The sequence below is a fragment of the Pleurodeles waltl genome, chromosome 2_2, assembly GCF_031143425.1.
Source record: "Pleurodeles waltl isolate 20211129_DDA chromosome 2_2, aPleWal1.hap1.20221129, whole genome shotgun sequence".
NCBI lineage: Eukaryota > Metazoa > Chordata > Amphibia > Caudata > Salamandridae > Pleurodeles > Pleurodeles waltl.
Window position 1 is genome coordinate 509,495,238 of NC_090439.1, and position 18,792 is coordinate 509,514,029.

At 44.9% G+C, this 18,792-nt stretch overlaps 1 protein-coding gene across 1 annotated transcript in view; it reads left to right on the plus strand.

Annotated features, from left to right (window-relative positions):
• RMC1 (regulator of MON1-CCZ1) overlaps positions 1 to 18,792 on the plus strand; it is a 219,715-nt gene that overhangs the window by 77,997 nt on the left and 122,926 nt on the right. Inside the window, exon 7 of the mRNA XM_069220023.1 lies at positions 7,680 to 7,780. Coding sequence (XP_069076124.1) covers positions 7,680 to 7,780 — 101 coding nt within the window. The remainder of the gene's footprint in view (positions 1 to 7,679; positions 7,781 to 18,792) is intronic.

Sequence of the window (18,792 nt, forward strand, 5' to 3'; positions counted from 1 at the left end):
GTGCAAAGATTCAGTAGAAATACAGGATAATATGGTCTGAGGTTTGACCATGGATGGGCCAAAAGTACAAGAGTTAGTCAAAGAACGACAGAGGCTAATAAAGGTTCACCAAACAAAAAAGATAAACATGCTGGAGTGTATCCAGCCGGAGTTGATCAAAGATGACTGAAGGATCAGTTTCCACGTGCTAAAAAAGGGCTAGAGTGCAAGCCACTGTCTACTGTAATAACTGCTCTATCTTGATTCGAGGGGTTTCCCTCCTGTTTACGCTTTGCTGGAATGATGTTAATATTCAGGCTCAGCAAAGATTTAAAATCAAGCATAGGGTTAATCAAGACAGCAGGTTGTGGGAAGAATGGGACAGTGGAAACTAATGAGGTTCTGAACACTAGATAGACACTCACTTCATGGTTGTTGGTATATTTCTGGGGCATAAGAGCCAGTATTTAAGGACATTTTGACTTGAAGTTTATGCCCGACCTGTCATTAGTTGCAGCACTCCGTTTTGTACCACTTCACATGTGTATTCTCCACATTTTTGCTATTTTATTCCCTTCTCGGTGCCCTAGACCCTTTAGTATTATTTTATTTCTTGCTTCTTTATCTCCTGGCTGGTCTGGTTTGCTGTGGCGTTCTGGGGTTCCCGCCTGGTATTGTGGTCCGGCAGGGGCTTGTCAAACATTGTTACAAAAAAACAGTATGCCTATGTAGGAAGTTGGGTTCTGGTTGCAGAAGACCCCCACTTTTTGATGCAACTTTGACTGAAGTGCACTGGGTTCCTGCTAACCAAGTCCCCAGTGCCAGTGTTGCTTCCCCAAAACAAGACACTTGGTCACTTGATCCCCAGGTGGCCAGGTCCTTTAGCACCTCTGCAAGTCCCTAGTGAATGGTACCTCTGATACCTAGGGCCTGGAGACTAAAGAGGATCTCTAAGAGCTGCAGCATAACTTGTGCCACTCTAGGTAACCCAACAGAAAACTCATGCAGGCGGCCACTGCAAGCTACATGAAAAGATGCTCCAGAAAGGGAAAACACAACATGGCATTCACTTGTGTGCCCTTTCCCCTAACCCTGCCTGTAATATTTGTAAGTCACCCCTACAGCAGGCTTTACAGCCCTAAAGCAGGGTACATTTTATTACAGGTGAGGGCATATATACATTAACAAATATGCCCCCATGTCTTTGTCGATTTTTCGACATAGTAAGTGAACAGGGAAGCCATTCTAAATACATGTTCTAGACACTGGTCAATACGAGTTCCCCAGCAACATGATGACTTCACAGAAAATAAGGATGTTTGCCATCCGACATCTTGTATTAATAAATCCTCACTGATTCCAGTGATGGATTTATTAATACATGCACCCAGCGGGCACCTTAGAGCTGCCCCCTGAAAACCTACTAACTGCTGGTGGGCTTACTGACTAGTTCTAGCCAGCCTGCCACAAACAGACGAATTTCTGACCCTCGGGGTGAGAGCATTTGCTGTCTGGAGGTCAGAAACAAGAGCCTGCTTTGGCAGGGGTGTTACACACCCTTCCAAACAGGATGACTTGCAAATCTGCATTCCAAGGCAGGAAGCTTCAAAGGAGCCCGCTGCCTTTGCTATGCAGATCTGGCTGTCCTGAGGGGGGAGATGCTGACCGTAGACCTCTCCCCTTCTCCCGCCCCCCTCCAGCCCCTCCCCCTCTCCCAATAGCCCCACCCCACCCTAGGGCCCATTTGGCACCTGGAAAGATAGGGAAAATTAGCTATGCAGGAAGTGTGTTGCATTTGAAGCCTGGGCACACCCCTAGGGTGACCAGCCTGAAGTGAACACAGCCCTGCCATCTTGTGTGTGGTGGAATTAGAAACTCTGGGACCGGGTGATGCCCACTACCCAAAGGAAGTAATCATCTAGGAGATTTAGTGACCCGAAGATTAAGTAGCCTATTACCTACTATCCTTTACTCCCCTTAAAGTCCCCTAAGTAGAGTATTTAGGGGGACCTCCTGATGCCAGGAAAACAGATCTTTGATGAAAACACAAAAGAAAGAGCGGACAAGAAGCCTGCTGACCTGAGAACCAAGGAGCACAATGTACTTGGCGCCAGCCTGCCTGCTGCAGCCAACCCTTGAGGAGTAACTGAGCTGTCTTGTCACTGCAGCATCTGAGAAACTGGGAGAACTGCCAGTGCTTCGCAAATCGCCAAGGAGAACTCCCTTGGAGCAGAGTAGCTGCTTCCCTGCATCTGCAGGCACTAAAAGAAGAACTGCAAGGACCCTGGACTGCCAAACCCTGACTTTGGACATCACCACCACACCCGAGCCACCTACCCTATGGTGGGCCAATGGTGTCAACGTGATTCCCAGGCTCTCCAGAGACAAAGGTCACCTTGAGTTTGCCCCCTATGGCCTTCCTGACAGTGGCAGAAGCCTCTTTCTGCAGACCCCCCTTCACTGTGACCGCCTCAGATGACTACGACCCGACGATCCACTGCACCTCTGCACCCGGACGCCCTGATCGAGGAGAGGAGGACCACTGGTGTCCCTACATTCCCCAGGCTTGTGGGACCTGAGCCCACTTGTTGGTTCAGTCGGGCTGGACTCCCAGTCGACACATACAGCCTGTTTCTGCAGGCCCCCTCTATCGCAACCGCCCCTGGTGGTGGAAACCCGATGGTCTAAACCACCTCTGCACTCAGATGCCCTGGACCGAGAAGAACAGGACCACTGGTGTCTCTTTCGTCCCTGAGCATCGCAAGAACTGAACCCCCCATGGTGGTTTACCTGGATTGGACTCTCTGTCTACCCCCCTTCAGCATCTTTGTGACCGGACTAATCCCCATAAACTTACCTGGGGCACCCAACGCTGAACTGCACCAGTGCACCTGGGAGTCCCAGTGCTCCCAGAGGTGACCTGTTGATGCAGACTTGGACCTTGTCCTGTACTATTCTTAAGTCCAGAAGATTGGTCCTGTTAGTTGCTGTGAAGTGCCTGGTTGCTGTGTATGTTTTCTCTATCATAGAGTAGCATTGCAGCTGCAGAAAAATGCCCTGTCAACTTTTGAAAACTTTAAATATTCCTATCTCGAAAAGTACTCCTCTGATTCCAGTGATCTTATTATGTAAATTTACATACAAGTACTTGTTATTTTTATAAATAGGTGTTGGATTTCTTTGAGTGTGTGTGTCACACTTACTGCCTTTGTGTGTGCCTCACAAGCTTAGCACTACCCTCTGATATGCCTAACTGCTTGCCCACACTACCACAAAAGAGAACATTTGGGTTGCCTTTTGTACCTCTGTGATACCTTTGGGGTTTGCCTGGACTCTTTGCACGATGTATCTCTTTTGGTCCACTATATAAAGAGGCAGCTTCCGACTAACTACAATAATCATGTTATTATAGTGCAATCAAGTTGGTACCTGTATACCTATCTGCAGTTTCCCATTTATCCCATTCATCCTACAGCTAGTTCAATGACATACTGTTCCTACAAGCATCAAGATTGCCCTGTGATGTTCCCAGCCTGTGATGGTCCAGTCCAGTGTTTTTCTCCCACTCCCTTTCCTTGTTTTCTCCCCATTCCTACTACAAATATTAGTCCTTCCCTACTGCCGTCAGTGTCCAGTAACAGCAGGGACTTTCAGATGATCTGAACATCAGGAACTTGACAGTTCTCCGTGCCCATGGACATATCTGAAACCCTCTGGTATCTTTTCCTCTCATCTCCTGGCTGATCTGGTTTGCGTTAGCATTCTAGTTTTTCCGTTTGATCTCCTGGTCAGCCGCTGGCCCAGCATAGTAACACCTGCTACAGAAAACAGTAGGCCTACACTCCTCCTAAGCTTTAATAGTTCACTTCAGCTTCCAACAATATACTTACCTGTGACTTCCCAGTTATGGTACAGCCAGTTCAGTCACGTTCCATTTCTCCCAACATCAAGAATGCCCTGTGTCTTCCCCAGCCTGAAATGATCCATCCTGGGAGTGAGAGGCAGTACAATGTTTTTCTCACACACGTTCCCTGTTTTCCCCTGATTCCAGCCACATGTGTTAGTCCTTTCCCACCTCTGTGGTTGTTCAGGTACAACGGGAATGCCAGCCAGTCCAATCAAAAGAACCTGCCAAGTAAACGTCACTGCAAAATCAAATCTGTGGCCTCTAATAGCATCAGCTTTCCCCTTCAGACAAACCAGTAAATTAAAGCCAAGAAGTGGAAACTTTTTGTTTTGAGTTAGAGCTGTTATTGCAGTGGATAGCGACTTCGACTACAGCCATTCTCAACTTGCAGACACTGACCCTTCATGCCACCATCATGGTGCTGCTGTTGGCGGCGGAACCTTTGGTCGACTCCACTGCGTTTGCCCTCTTTTGTTTGTGGAACCTGTGTGCCCCTTCCGCCATTCTTTGATTGACTTTTGTACTTGGCCTAACGAGGGTTCACCTTCCTAACCCGGTTAGCCTGCTCATTTATAGAATTTTTGTCTTGATGACCACCTCGAAACATCAGCTTATGTGACAATTGGAAATAGTTTGCCTAGTCTTTAGAAATTTCTGACTGAATCTGTCCAGTTTCCTATTTAATATAGTTTTCTATTTAATATTCTTCTTAAACCGCTGTTTTTTCTGTACGTACACATCTTTACTGTACTTATTGTCATGTAAAAATGACAGTACCTTGGGGTCTACCTGTCCAAATTCTTTATTAACTAAACATTTTGATAAATGTATTGGTAGCTGCTCATTCATGAAATCCCTTGCTATTATTGCAAAAAGTACATACCTTGAACAATGTTCTTATGTTACTTCAATGTCCCATAGTTGTATTACTTGAAATGCCAGCAGTTTCTGTTGGGGTCACAGGGAGGCTCATGTTTACATTGCCACCTCTTATGTGTCTGGACCGTCCTGTACCTTTTCTTCAGTGTGCTTGACAGTCGGTCAAGCCCACTGGGAATTGTGTGGTCTTCTTTAAAGTGACTTAAGACATCTGAGCTGTGCCTTTAAGTCAGGGACCCCCAAGAGAACCTGTTTTGTGAGAGTGGCTACTGCCCTCTCTACCCAGTAGACTGACAATAAAACCAGCATATTTTGTAGTCTAAGAACAGGCCTTTTTTCCTCTATATCTCTGGGGCAGAGAGACTGCCCACCGGTCAAATTGTGTAAATGTCTGTTCATTTCCCCTTAAATAGGGATCTTTGGCCTTATCAAGTCTGGGGCAAATATGAAGGGTGCTTATGTTGAATGTCAAGTATGTGTTTTTTACTTTGTGATGAATGGACTGGTGGGTGCTGATGCCCATTAAACACAACATATGCATTTTGCACAAGATTTTGGTTTCCATTGTGCAGGGCTAGTTATCCTTTTTGACATGTCAGCCCATGTCTGCCCCTACCCAGTCCCCCCTGCTTGCAAAGGTGATGTGTGTAAGGACTGAAAGATAGCCAAGACCTTCCCCCTGTGAAGAAGCTCTTCTTTCCCTGCCTTACCGAAACATGCCACTTTCTCTTTCTTGCCTGTGACCAACATTTCCCAGTGAAATGGTTCTTAAGAGCAAGTCATTGTCCACCGCCCAGAGCCATCGTAAACCGGTTTCAGTAGAGGCAGCAGAGCAGTAAGCCTGAAAATATAGGGATCGAAAGAAGCAATCCCCCCCCCCCCCACCCCTCACATTAGCCATGTCTGGCCGCCATATGAGGGTACATACTTCTCTCCTCAGGAAGTACTTTGTTCAGTGATTTGCTTCGTCACAAAGGTGGTCTTGTGCACAATAACTGAAGCCTCAACTGGACTAGGCTTTGGACCTCAGCCAGTTTTCCATTTCCCTCCTGAGGGGACATATGTCTCAGAAGCCTGTGGGTAAACAGCTAATATGTGACTTTGGGAGAATACATTTTATTTTTGGAAGAATAGTGTGTGTGAGTGATTAATACTCGGATTTAAAGCTCATGAATGTGTATTTGAAAGGTGACTATTGATAAGTATGCAGGGCATAACAAACAGAACAGGAAAGCCACTATGGGCCACGAGCCAATTTACAAAAATCAGCTATAGCCTCTAAATGCACGACTGATTGAGCCATGAATGAATGTTTCCCTCTAATTTATCTCTCACGAATTACGTTGAGATGTAACAGGAACACATGGATGATCTCTAAAACAACCAGGATCTAAATGACTGTGGGTCTTGCTAGTCACCAACTAGAGATCACAATCACATACGTTTGCCGCCTTAAGTCCACACAAATATGGAGATAAGATGTACCTTGTTACACCACTATAATGAGAATTGCACAGTATGAGAGACAAACCCTAACAACCCCAATTTTGAGGGATGGGAGAGTCATGGTCTCTTCTTGTTGGCTGGAGCATGTCACGATTCAGCAGGTAATTCACAAGGGGGTACCTCTAGTGTGTCAGGTAGTTCTCTTAATTAACATTGTTTAAACTGGGCTAATGAGCCTGACAACACTACAATGCAGATTGATAAACCATATCATGATGATCATTACATTTAATTATTGCTCATGTTTTAGAAACCTGTTGATGCTTTCCCATAAAGACCCAGTACTGCCATATGGTAATTATGGAACACACCATAGCAACTTTAATTAACACATGTAGCAAATACAGAAACATGCAGCCCATGTTTTTGCTTATTTAAAAGGGAGAGAGCAGAGTTTACCCAAAGATGTCTCAACCTTCATGGTAATTCTGTTAGATGATATCCATAGTAGCATGGTGGGGGGGAAGGGGGAGGGTGGAAGGTACACTTCACTACCAGATGGTTCAGCCTTTCCAAATGTGATATCACTCGTAAAACAGCACTGTTGGCAGGACTGTGAATATTGGCTACAGATTGCCCACATGAATATGATCGCAGATGCAAACGCACCCATTGAAGAGGCACCACACTGATATTTCCCCAGAAGGTGATGTGCAGTGCTTATGCGACAATTGGAAAGTGCAAGGGTTTCTTAAAATACATATTTACTTTAGTCATTGTGTGCCAGTGCTGCTTATTACACTCCTTTTTTCCCTTTTGCTCCTGCTTGGCATTCTGTCCAGTGGTCGGCAGTAGAGAGGCAGCTTATATTGTTGCTACTCCTGCAGTTGGGTGACCCGCACTTCTGGTTTCCAGGGTCTTCTCTTCCCAACACCCACTCTCCTACCCATTGCCACTGGTCAAACCATTCACAAAAGTAGGCTTTTTATTAATAACGGAAGTGGCAAAAGTGCACGCTTGGGCATACCATATGTCCGGTTAACCATAGTTGGAATATGAATACCTTAGTCACCATGAAGCTAACTATATGTGTATATACATATAGACTGTCATTGCCACTATTACAGACTAATTTTGTAACTTAAGTAGTAGTTTAAGAAAAAAACCTTTATTACTACTGCTGAACTCCTCAGCTCTGGTATGCAAGTCTGGCTGGTAGATAGTTGGCGTAGTTTCTGCTCTCATGTTTGGATTGTTCAGTTTGAAGCGGAATACTTCACTGTAGTCGGGTTGTCGGATGTGGCATGTTTTCAGTCATTTTTAAAATTAAACTTAACAGTCAAATGCTTTAAAAGGTATTTAAACCACATTCACTACTTTTCTGTACATCTGTAATAAAAAAATATATTTGTAATGTTCTTACAAAGTAACTATACATAAAAGCTAATCAAATCTCATTTTTACACAGGGTGGAACAATGTCAAAATTGTCAAAGTTTGAAATTGAGTTGCCCACAGCAGTGCCAAAGCCACTAAAACTTTCTGAGAGAGATATTGCAATGGCAACAATGTAAGTACCTTTTGTATTCAAGAGAGACACATGTCCTTAATTTGGAACTTTTGATATCCTCACTATGGAGGATACTTGCCTTGGAACTCCTCTGCATTCAGTAGTGGCATAGTGAGAAGAGAATCTTTAAAAGTAATGGAGCATTTGTGGCTTCGCTGCCAGGCCTTTTCCCCCTCAGGGTGCCAGGCTTTTTTTTGGCTATTTGGGACAGTTTGAGCCTAGGCCCTCATAACATTTTGTCCACATAAGCTACCCACACCAAATTTGCGTCCTTTTTCCAACATCCTAGGGATTCTAGAGGTACCCAGAGTTTGTGGGTTCCCCTGGAGCAGACCAAGAAATTAGCCAAAATGCAGCAAACATTTCGTGTTTTTTAAATGGGAAAAAGGGCTGCATAAGAAGGCCTATGTTTTTTTTCTCTGAAATTGGCATCAACAAAGGGTTTGCGTTGCTACAATCACCGTCTTCCCAGCTTTCAGGAACAGGCAGACTTGAATCAGAAAAAAACACATTTTGCAACACAATTTTGGCATTTTACTGGGACATACCCTTTTTTAAAAAAAAACATTTTTGTACCTTTAGCCTCCTTTCAGTTAGTGACGGAAATGGGTGTGAAACCAATGCTGGATCCCGGACAGCTAAACATTTCTGAAAAGTAGACAACATTCTGAATTCAGCAAGGGGTAATTTGTGTAGATCCTACAAGGTTTTCCGACAGAAAATAACAGCTGAAATAAAAATATTGAAATTGAGGTGAAAAAAACAGCCATTTCTCTCCACGTTTTACTCAGTAACTTTTTCCTGCATTGGCAGATTTTCAAAAGCAATCTACCATTACGTCTGCTGGACTCTTCTAGTTGCGGGGTCATATAGGGCTTGTAGGTTCATCAAGAACCCTAGGTACCCAGAGCCAATAAAGGAGCTGCACCTTGCAATGGGTTTTCATTGTATTCCGGGTATACAGCAAATCATTTGGTGAAATATAAAGAGTGAAAAATAGGTAACTAGGAAACATTTGTATTTCCAAAATGGGCACAAGATAAGGTGTTGAGAATCAGTAGTTATTTGCACATCTCTGAATTCCGGGATCCCCATACTACCTTTTAAATTACGGGGCATTTCTCAAATAGATGTCTTTTTTACACACTGTCTTACATTTGGAAGGAAAAAATGTAGAGAAAGACAAGGGACAATAACACTTGTTCTTCAATTCTGTGTTTCCCCCATGCCGCCCGATAAAAATGCTACCTCACTTTCATGGGTAGACCTAATGCCCGCAACAGGAAACTCAACATGGACACATCACATTTTTACATTGAAATCTGAAGTGTTTTTTGGAAAGTGCCTAGCAGTGGATTTTGGCCTCTTAACTCACCAAGTTCTATTACCCAGAATTCTTTGCAAACCTCAACACTTTTTCCTCACATTTTGGTGATGGAAAGTTCTGGAATCTGAGAGGAGCCACAAATTTCCTTCCACCCAGCATTCCCCCAAGTCTCCCGACAAAAATATCACTTGTGTGGGTAGGTCTAGTGCCTGCAACAGGAAATGCCCCAAAACACAACATGGACACATCAAAATGATCTATTACAAAACTACCTGTTTTTGCAAGGGGGTCACCTGTGTTTTTGGTCCCCGGTGCGGCGGTCATCTAGGGAAACCTACCAAACCCAGACATTTTTGAAAACTAGACACCCAGTGGAGTCCAGGGAGGTGTGGCTTGCGTGGATCCCCCAACATTTTCTTACCTAGACTCCTCTGCAAACCTCAAATATAGTTTTAAAAAATCGCATTTTCCACACTTTTGTTTGTAGGAACAATGTGCTTGTACACATTTCCTACCACCCAGTGTTCTCGGTCTGCCCATAAAAATGATGCCTCACTTGTGGGTGGCCCAGGTGCCTGCATCAGGATAAGGCCAAAAACGTGTAGAAATTGAGTGGATAGCACAGCAAGTTGATAAGCACAATTACTTCTTTTATACATTTTAGGCTGACTCTGCTTTGGGGACCCACACAAGTGAGGTATCATTTTTCTTGGGAGACTGAGGGGAACGCTGGGTGGTAGGAAATTTGTGCCGCTGTGGTGATCCTACAAAGAAAAGTGAGGAAAATGTTTTTTTTTAAGCTAATTTTGTGGATTGAGAGGAGTCTGGGTAATAACATTTTGAGGAATCCATGCAAACCACACCTCCATGGACTCCTCCAGGTGTCTAGTTTTCAAAAAATGAAATGTCTGGTTTTGGTAGGTTTCCCTAGATGACCGGTGTACCGGGGACCAAAAACACACCTCCCTGAGCCCTCAGTCCCCCCCCAGAAAAAGAGGTAGTTTTGTAATGGATCATTTTAATGTATCCACAGCCTTCTGTGATGTTCCAAATACTAAAATTGAGAAAAGAAACACACTTAGCTTATGTTAAAAAGACCCCTCACCCACCAACCAAGTTGGTGGCATGCTTCATCATTGGGGTCCCACCCGAGACACCTGGCATGTCACGGGTTTGCTGTGGCACCTGATTACAGCGGAGCAGGTTTTGTCATTTTTACCACACATACTGGTTGGTTTTGGGACAAGGGTGAGTGATGGTTCAGTAGATCAAATTTTATTAACAAGAGATTTCACAAAAATTAAATGCACTGTTAATAACTGAAAGGCCAAAAAGCTGAACCAATGACTCACAGCTCGTGAGCTGTAAAGCCACGTAAAGCCACCAACCCCTTTCCAGTCCATTCACACACCGTTCATACATGACATGCACAAGACCATTCAAGCCGCCATCCACGGGCCCCTGCACATTACTACACTCGCATCAACAGACAGCGCCATTCAAGGGCCCATCACTTTCATATGCCCACATGCCTTATACAGCAATCACACCAGCTGATGGGAGTGTGTGGACTGGCATTTGGCCAAGCGCCACTCCATGCACACCGCCAGCCAAGCGCCACTCCATGCACACCGCAAGCTAAGCGCCACTGTATGCACACCGCAAGCTAAGCGCCACTCCACGCACACCGCCAGCCAAACGCCACTCCACGCACACCGCCATCACTTTTTTTTAAAACAACAAAGAAATTACTAACTAATGAGAAATAAGTACAAAACTACAAACACAAAAGCTCTAACTAAATACATTACAGTAATGCCAACCGTGAAACTGAACATATGAAAATATAAAACAGGCAGTTTATGCTCATGGTAGTTACCAGTAATTCTTCTGAAACAGCCAACCACACACAGCCCAGGCTTTGAAGGACAGTCCGGGCAGTACATCCAGCTCTCTCTCCTCTTCGGGCACAGACTCTACATTTCTTAGTGGGCAAGTCTTTTTTGGGAGTGGGAGGAATGTCATCAGGAAAGTGGCGATCTTTCAATCTAGCCACATCCTCCACCATTGCTACTCTAGGAACTCTTGCCTGTTCCACCACAATAAGGCACTCTCGCCGACTCCTGAAATTTAACAAATGTCATCCTTGACTCAGGGGAGCAGTCCTTGAACACAATAAAAGCATTAAAAAGTTGAAACAAATGGATGGCCAACTTTTTATACCACACGTAAGACTTACGAAGAGCAGTATCCAACCTCTGATCTACTCTATCAACACCACCCATATGCTTTTTGTAGTCCAAAATTCACACAGGTTTGCGCACTTCCGCAACCTGACCCCAAACAGCCACTGGTGAAGTACTCTCATCATGGATGGTAGTTAGCATGTACACATCCCTCTTGTCTACAAATTTCAGAGCTAGCAGCTCATTACTACACAAGGCACTGCACTGTCCCCTCTCAAGATTTTTACAGACAAGCTCTCGTGGATAGCCTTTCTGGTTAGGACGGATTGTGCAACCAGCAACATTGTCCACTCTGAACAATTTCTTGAACAACTACACTCCATTGTAGAAGCTATCTACGTACAAATGGTGACCTTTGTTGAACAGTTGTCTACCAGGTTCCCACACAATTTTCTCACTAACTCCAAAAGTGGGTGGACAACCATGGGGGTCAATACTGGAATCCCTACTGGTGTAGACCTGGAAATTATACACATATCCTGTATTACTTTCAGATAGTATATACATCTTAATTCCATATCATGCCCTCTTGCTAGGAATCTACTGCTTAAAAACCAAAAGCCCCTTGAACAGGACCAAAGACTCGTCCACACTTATTTCTTTGCCTGAAACATACACCTCTGAAAACCGGTCTACAAAATGATCAAGGACAGGCCTAATTTTTCAAAGACAGTCACAATCAGGGTGATCTTATGGCAAGGCTAAAGCATTGTCAACAAAATGCAGCATCCGAAGAAGAAGCAAATTGATTACGAGTCATGGTTGCAGGAAATATAGATTGCCATCAAGGGACTAGTAGACCAATAAGAAGCCGGGGACGGCTTCCTTATCAACCCCATCAAAAAAGTCAAACCCAGGAACCTTTTCAACTCTTCCAGGTTTGTGGGAATCCACTCAGTAGATCTAGACTGATGGCTAAGTCTGGCAGTGTTGTCCCTCAAATAATGTTCTGCATACAAATTAGTCTGCTCAACAATCTCTTCCAAAAACACACCGTCCATAAACAACTGAAAGAAATTGACAGGCAAAAAGTTTTCCGGATTAACTCTACATCCTGGGAGACCAGTAAAGGCAGGCTACTGTGGCTGCTCCATTTTTGGGTCAACCCAAGTGTCCGGTCTTCCAATGGGAAACCTTTCAGCCCCAGGCTGCTGCACTATCGGCACACCAGGGTCCTCCTCTAAAACAGGCCCTTCATCTGCACTGAGTGACTTCCTCATCAGAAGATTCCTCTCAGACAGAAAACTCATTGCCAGAATCTCTCACTTCCTCCTCTGCCTCAGATGCAGAGTTAGTCTCATCATCATGGTCAGAAGACGACTCAAAAAGCATGCCAATAACCTGCTGAGCGGTCACTACGGCTAGCCTTGATGATCCTTTCCAGAGAAGTGTAACTTGACAAATGCGCCAACAACAACCAGCGGTGTCTAAAATAAGTAATAAACAAAGTGTGGCTTTATCACAAAGAGTTATGTACTCAAAAACTATACCACTCACTTGCTTGAAAAAGCTAAACTCACCAGCAACTATTCTGCACAGACACAGAAATCATCAATGATGTCCCACTAAAAAGAAAAAAGAAAAGCAAATTAGACCTAAGACAACACAAATATCATTGTGCACAAATGTAAGGACAATTTTGCAACCAATACTGTATTTATTACACCACCTACAAACATGTTGTTCATGCATGGCAACAATACTCCTTTGGACTAAACTATTTTTACTTACCTAAAACATGCAACTACGCAAATCCCAGGTCCCAAACTGCCAAAACTGCAAGGAGACACAGAAAATGAAGCAAGAGCTTTGAACTAGACCAAAAAGGAGAAATACATTGTTATAATCACAAATGCAAATACTTTGCCAATTGAAAAACACCCCGCCACCAAGCATTTAGAAATTTTCCCTGGTGCCTAAGTGGATTCTGCCCCCCAGAGGGTATATGGGCCTACAAAAAATAGTCCAATCTGCCTCCAAGGGAGGCAGAAATGGCCATCAGTTCTGTGCCCCCTTTGGGGGGGCAACCCTAGCCAAAGGGGGCACCCCCACAAAAAAAAGGGCAAAAAAAAAGAAAACTGCGTCTTAGTGGCAGATGGGCTTTAAAAAAAAAAATAGCCTGATCTTCTGCCCCTCCCCTTTGGGGGTAGACGGGCCTAAAGAAAATAGGCCAACCATTCGATGCCCCCTTTGGGGGGGGCGAACCTTGCCGAAGGGGGTGCCCCCCAACACAAAAAAAACAAAGAAAAAAAATTCCTGGCATCATGGGGGACAGAAATGGCCATCACTCTTATGCCCCTTTTGGGGGATGGGCGACCCTTGCACAAACACAATCCCTGGGGCCTAGTGGGTTTCGACCCCAAGGGGGACAGATCGGCCGAAAATATGGCCGATCTAGCCCTAGGGGTGGCTGAAACATCAGAAAATATCATGCCCCCTGGGCAGCGACCCTTTACCAAGGGGTCGCTGCCCGAAGATATAAAAAAATCAGGTGATCCCTGGTGTCTAGTGGGTTTCAGCCCTCCCCCCGGCCCCTCTACCCAGGCAGATCGGCTGAAAAAAATGGCCGAACTAGGCCCCGGGGGGGGGGGGGGGGTCAAAACACTGATAGATCATTGCCCCTAGGGGAGCGACCCTTGCCTAAGGGGTCGCTCCCCAAAATGCACAAAAAATCAATCCCTGGTGTCTAGTGGGTAGACTCCTTCTCCACAATCGCGGCCCTTGCCCGCAATCGTGGAGCAGGAATCCACTCAGAACAGGCACAGGTGGAAAGGAAAAACTCTTTCCTTTTTCCCCTGTGTCTGTTTTTCCCCCCTAAAACTCCCCCCAGAAGAAGTACTTACCTAAAGGAGGTCCTCTCTCCAGACGCACTGGAAGCAAATGGCTTCCAGCGCATCCCTGGCAGCATTTGATGACGTTGGCGGGCTGTGAGTGTGCCGAAGTCATCCGAATGCTGAGGGGGGTGGTCAGGGGTGGAAGGAGAAGCAAATCCCCTTAAACCTCTGATGGGGGTGTGGGTGGGAGGTTTGGGGGAGCGCTAGCACACGCCCTGTGGGCCGGGTGCAGGACGAGCTGTTCTCGTCCTCCTCACACGGCAACCGTGGCTGAGGACGAGACCAGCTCGTGCGAGGCACCCAAGGGGTTAAGTTGATCACTTTGTGTAAGAGTTCAGAAGTCCTTAAATGGTAGGCATGAGTATTCCTAAATGCTTTGTTGAGTGCTGCCCCTTGTCAGTGAGATATGTGGACTTGAACAAGTGCTTACATTTTACAATTGTGATAAGACTGATAATGAGATCATCATAATGCCTAGCAATTTAACATATTTCTGGGTTTGACTTGTATCAGTTCTAGATGATCAAAAGAGACCGGGCAAAAAAGAAAGAGAAAGCGCTGGGGAGTTTTGTGTTGGAGTGTAGCTGTCAAGACCAGGCAGCTAATTCCCATTGACCGCTAACTGTATTTGTTAGTCAGGCACATTTGTTATTTTAATTATTCATGACACATAGTTACTATTCCCTGCGCTTTAATGAATTTTGAGTTTTAAAGTGTATTACTAAGGAATTCAAATACAGCACTATAGACTTCCTAGTGATTAAAGTTGAGAGGCAGATATTACCATTAAGGTATTACTCTCTGCAGTAGAATTCACTTCAGGCTCACAGTGCCTCCATGCTCTCCACTTCTGAGAAATAATTCCAGTTTGAAGGATTAAAGTATGCATTGTGATACCCCTATGTTCTTAAATTCAAAAACGGATAATAGAGTTCAGAGGCTGATGCTTAGCCAAAAATGTCAACCAGTTGATGCTTAATGGCTGGGGGTGCCTTTCCTCTAGGGGATATCTGCTTGCCACACCTAAGCACCTTCTTGTTGGATTATACTATATGTGAGGTAGTGATCTGAAACTTGCTATTACAGGGAAACCAAGAGCCAATTTCCATAGTTTATTGCCTTAGCATTAATAATAACTTAATCAAAAATGTACCTCCTTCGAGGAAGCCATTGTTTTTTCTGAATCCAATTCACTTCTCTTTAGCACTGAACTCAATGGAGTCAGTCCGCGGCTAACTCAAGGAGGTGATGGGGGTTAAAAACGGAGAACACAAATGAGCAGCATGCTACATCTTAATAATTGAATGTCTAGTTAGTGCTTTACTTTGTAAAAATAAAATAGTGTTAATGTACATTAAACTAAATACTGTACTTAAAGTAATGATCAGCAAAGAACACTAGACATATCTAGCTCCTTCTTGACCAGAGATGTGATCCCAACTATCGTAGTGCTCATGCTCTAAGCTCTGCAGTTCCTGTTAAATTTGGACTCTGTTGTCAGTGTTAGGCGGTAGAGCTGTTTGCGAGTATAGAACAGTACATGTCACCATCTTGTCAAAGGTATATTTCAAAGGGGTAACAGTTTGCCTCGTTATTATTCAATGAAAAATGCATGTTTCTTGTGTCACTGCACTGATTTGAGGTTCAGGTGAACAAATATGTATGCACATTCAATTTACCTGCCATGAAGTGTGTCACGAACAAAACAATGCCCACAACTTATCCAGATTTTGGGTGCTTTGAGATGCTGGCAGGGCAATTCCAAGACCAGTTATATCCAGCAGCAAATGCCAATTCTAATTTCACTAAAGTGACCTGTGAAGTAGGATGTCAAACGCTGGTATCACTAATCAGGTATTTAAAGTGGTATACCACAGCTTTGGAACCAACTCGTTGGGCTGTGTTTCTAGCGGCTACCATTCGAGAACACTGAAAAGGACCCAATATACTAGTAAGTGTATTAAAAAGACCCTTCTAATTATAGTTTACACACAGTGCTCGACCCTGCCAGTGAGCTCCTGTCCATTATGTAAATCAGACAAGACTGGGTAGGCCTCGGTGTGACACCTGGTCGATGGACATGGAACTGGACCGGAATCCAACTTAACTTTCACTGGGATGCTAGTCATAGCTCTCATTCACTAACCTATCTCAGAAAGTATATTAAGAACTCTGGCCAGAAGGTCACTGCATCTGCATACTGGTGGGTCTTCTTGGGGAGACGGTTGGTAAGAGCTCACACTTACACCTCAGAAGTAGTGTCTGGAGTACACACAGAAGGGCTGATTCCTCCCAATGATAGTCTGGAGCTGAGGCTGGCCTAAAAGGGAGACTTGTACACTTCACAAGAACTTCGTAGTCATCCCACACATCAAAGGTACTTTTTGATATAAATATTGGGCACATGACCCACTCAAGACAGTACACTTCTGGACTCAAGACACACTGCTGGAGTAAGGACTGCTGTGTGCCAGGATTGTCACTCTACCTGGAATGACTGCTCTCACAAACTGATGCCATGCTTGTTTGTGGTGCCCTAGTTCCTCCTGATCTCTGCCTGGTAACCCAAGACTCGACTTCCAAGCCCAGAGTGACTCCAAGTGGTCCAGCTTTCCCCTCACTCATCGCCTCACAACTCTTTGACTTCACCGAGCGCCCCTGCATAGCTTTGCCGCTCACATCACAACAATTTTCCCAGAGCGACTTCTGCCCTGCTTTGCCGCTTGCATCGCATCAACCTCAACCGAGCGGCTTCTACCCTGCCTTGTCACTTGCTTCACAACAACTTCCCCGAACGGCTTCTGGCATGCTTTGCTGCTTGCCTCACAACAACTCCCCCTGAGTTGCTTCTGGCCTACTTTGCTGCTTGCAGCGCATCAACCTCATCTGAGCGGCTTCTGACCTGCTTTGCTGCTTGCATCACATCAACCTCACCCGAGCGGCTTCTACCCTCCTTTGCAGCTCTCATTGCTTTAACCACACCGAGTGGCTCCTGCTCTCCTGTGCTGCTATTATCGCATCAACTTTTCACCTGAGCGGCTTCTGCCCTGCTTCGCCACTCTCACTGCATTAATTTCACCCGAGTGGCTTCAGCCTTGCTTTGCTGCTCTCATCACAACAACCTCACCCGAGCAACTTCTGCCCTGCTTCGCCGTTCGTGTCCCTTCAGCTTCCCACCAGCAGCCTCTGTCCCGCTCCACCACTCACACTTCGTCAACTTCAGACCGAACGACTCTGGACATTCATAGCCGCGTCCCGCTCCTGGTAGGAGTACGATCACGGACATTGGACAGCCGTGCCAAAGAGTCCCTGGCACCATATTTTTGACCTATTACTCTTTTTTCTTGCACATTGATCTTACTTCCTTCAGCTTTCAAAGGTAAGTATTTCTGTATTGCATTGAACTTGAGTGTCTAGATAAATGAGCTTTACTTTTTCTATATACAGGTGTGAACTCTGTCTGTGGTGCACCTTGTATGATTGTGTGTGTGTAGCACAAGTACTTCACACATTTCTACTAAGTAAGGCCTGCAGTTAGGCCTGCCTGCTCTGCGCCAAGCTACCAGAAGGTGAGCACAGGCTACTTTATGACATGTCACTGACTTCACCTGACAAGAGCTGTGGTCCCTACTTGGACTGGGTGCATACCTCTGCCAACTACAGACCCGGTTTCTATCAGTTGGCCCTATTTGAAGACTTCCTGCTGTGTTATCCAAACTGAGCCGAATTGGAGCTGCTATGTTTATTGGCCTAGTCTGGAGACCATTGCTGTAGGAAATGGCCGCAACAAAGGAAACTGGGAAGGGATGGATTTCACTCTTTTTTAAGAACCCAGAGGTAAGATAAAGGGGCATGGCATGGTTTCCTGCCCTATCTGCCAGGTACACCAGTTTTAGGGAGGGAAAAAGGAGATTGTGTATAAGCTTCTGGAATGTCTTGGCTGGAAAATGCATTCCAAGCTTGCACACATGGAGGTTGGTGCACACCAGTTCCGTTTACATTAAGGACACAACCATCCACACATTCACTCCAGCCTGCTCCACCCCCAACACACATCCTTCAAACATGTCGCGTTTCCAGATATATTTAACAGTTTTACATAGTGAAGGTGCACTGAAAGGTATAAATGTGCTTTACATAGTAACTAACCCACCACCATTGATCAACATATCTCATTTCTTCCCATACTTCCTTACAATCTTGATTTCCTTGTAATTTACATGTTTATTTATTTGAAGATTATCTCCCTCCCCACTTAAACTCCCTCCTGCTAACATGTCTGCTAGTTTGCCTGTTAGAAAATTAATCTTCCACCTAGCTCTATATGTAGTATTTTTATTTCCGAAATATGTCCTTCCTTTCCTATTTCTTCATATCAGCGTCTATGGCATTTTGTTGACTCCAAGGACTGTATTATAAAAAGGATGCACTTTCCCTGTTTGCACTGTGGCACACCTTATTGAGGAGGCAAGCAGGTGCAGTGCTGCTTCTTACATATAATGCTCTGCCCAAAAGCAGACACTGATCCATGCCGCTCTGGTGACAGTGCTCCCCCTGCAGCCAGATGCAATGTGTGACTGCACCCACCTGTAGGATGAAACCTAG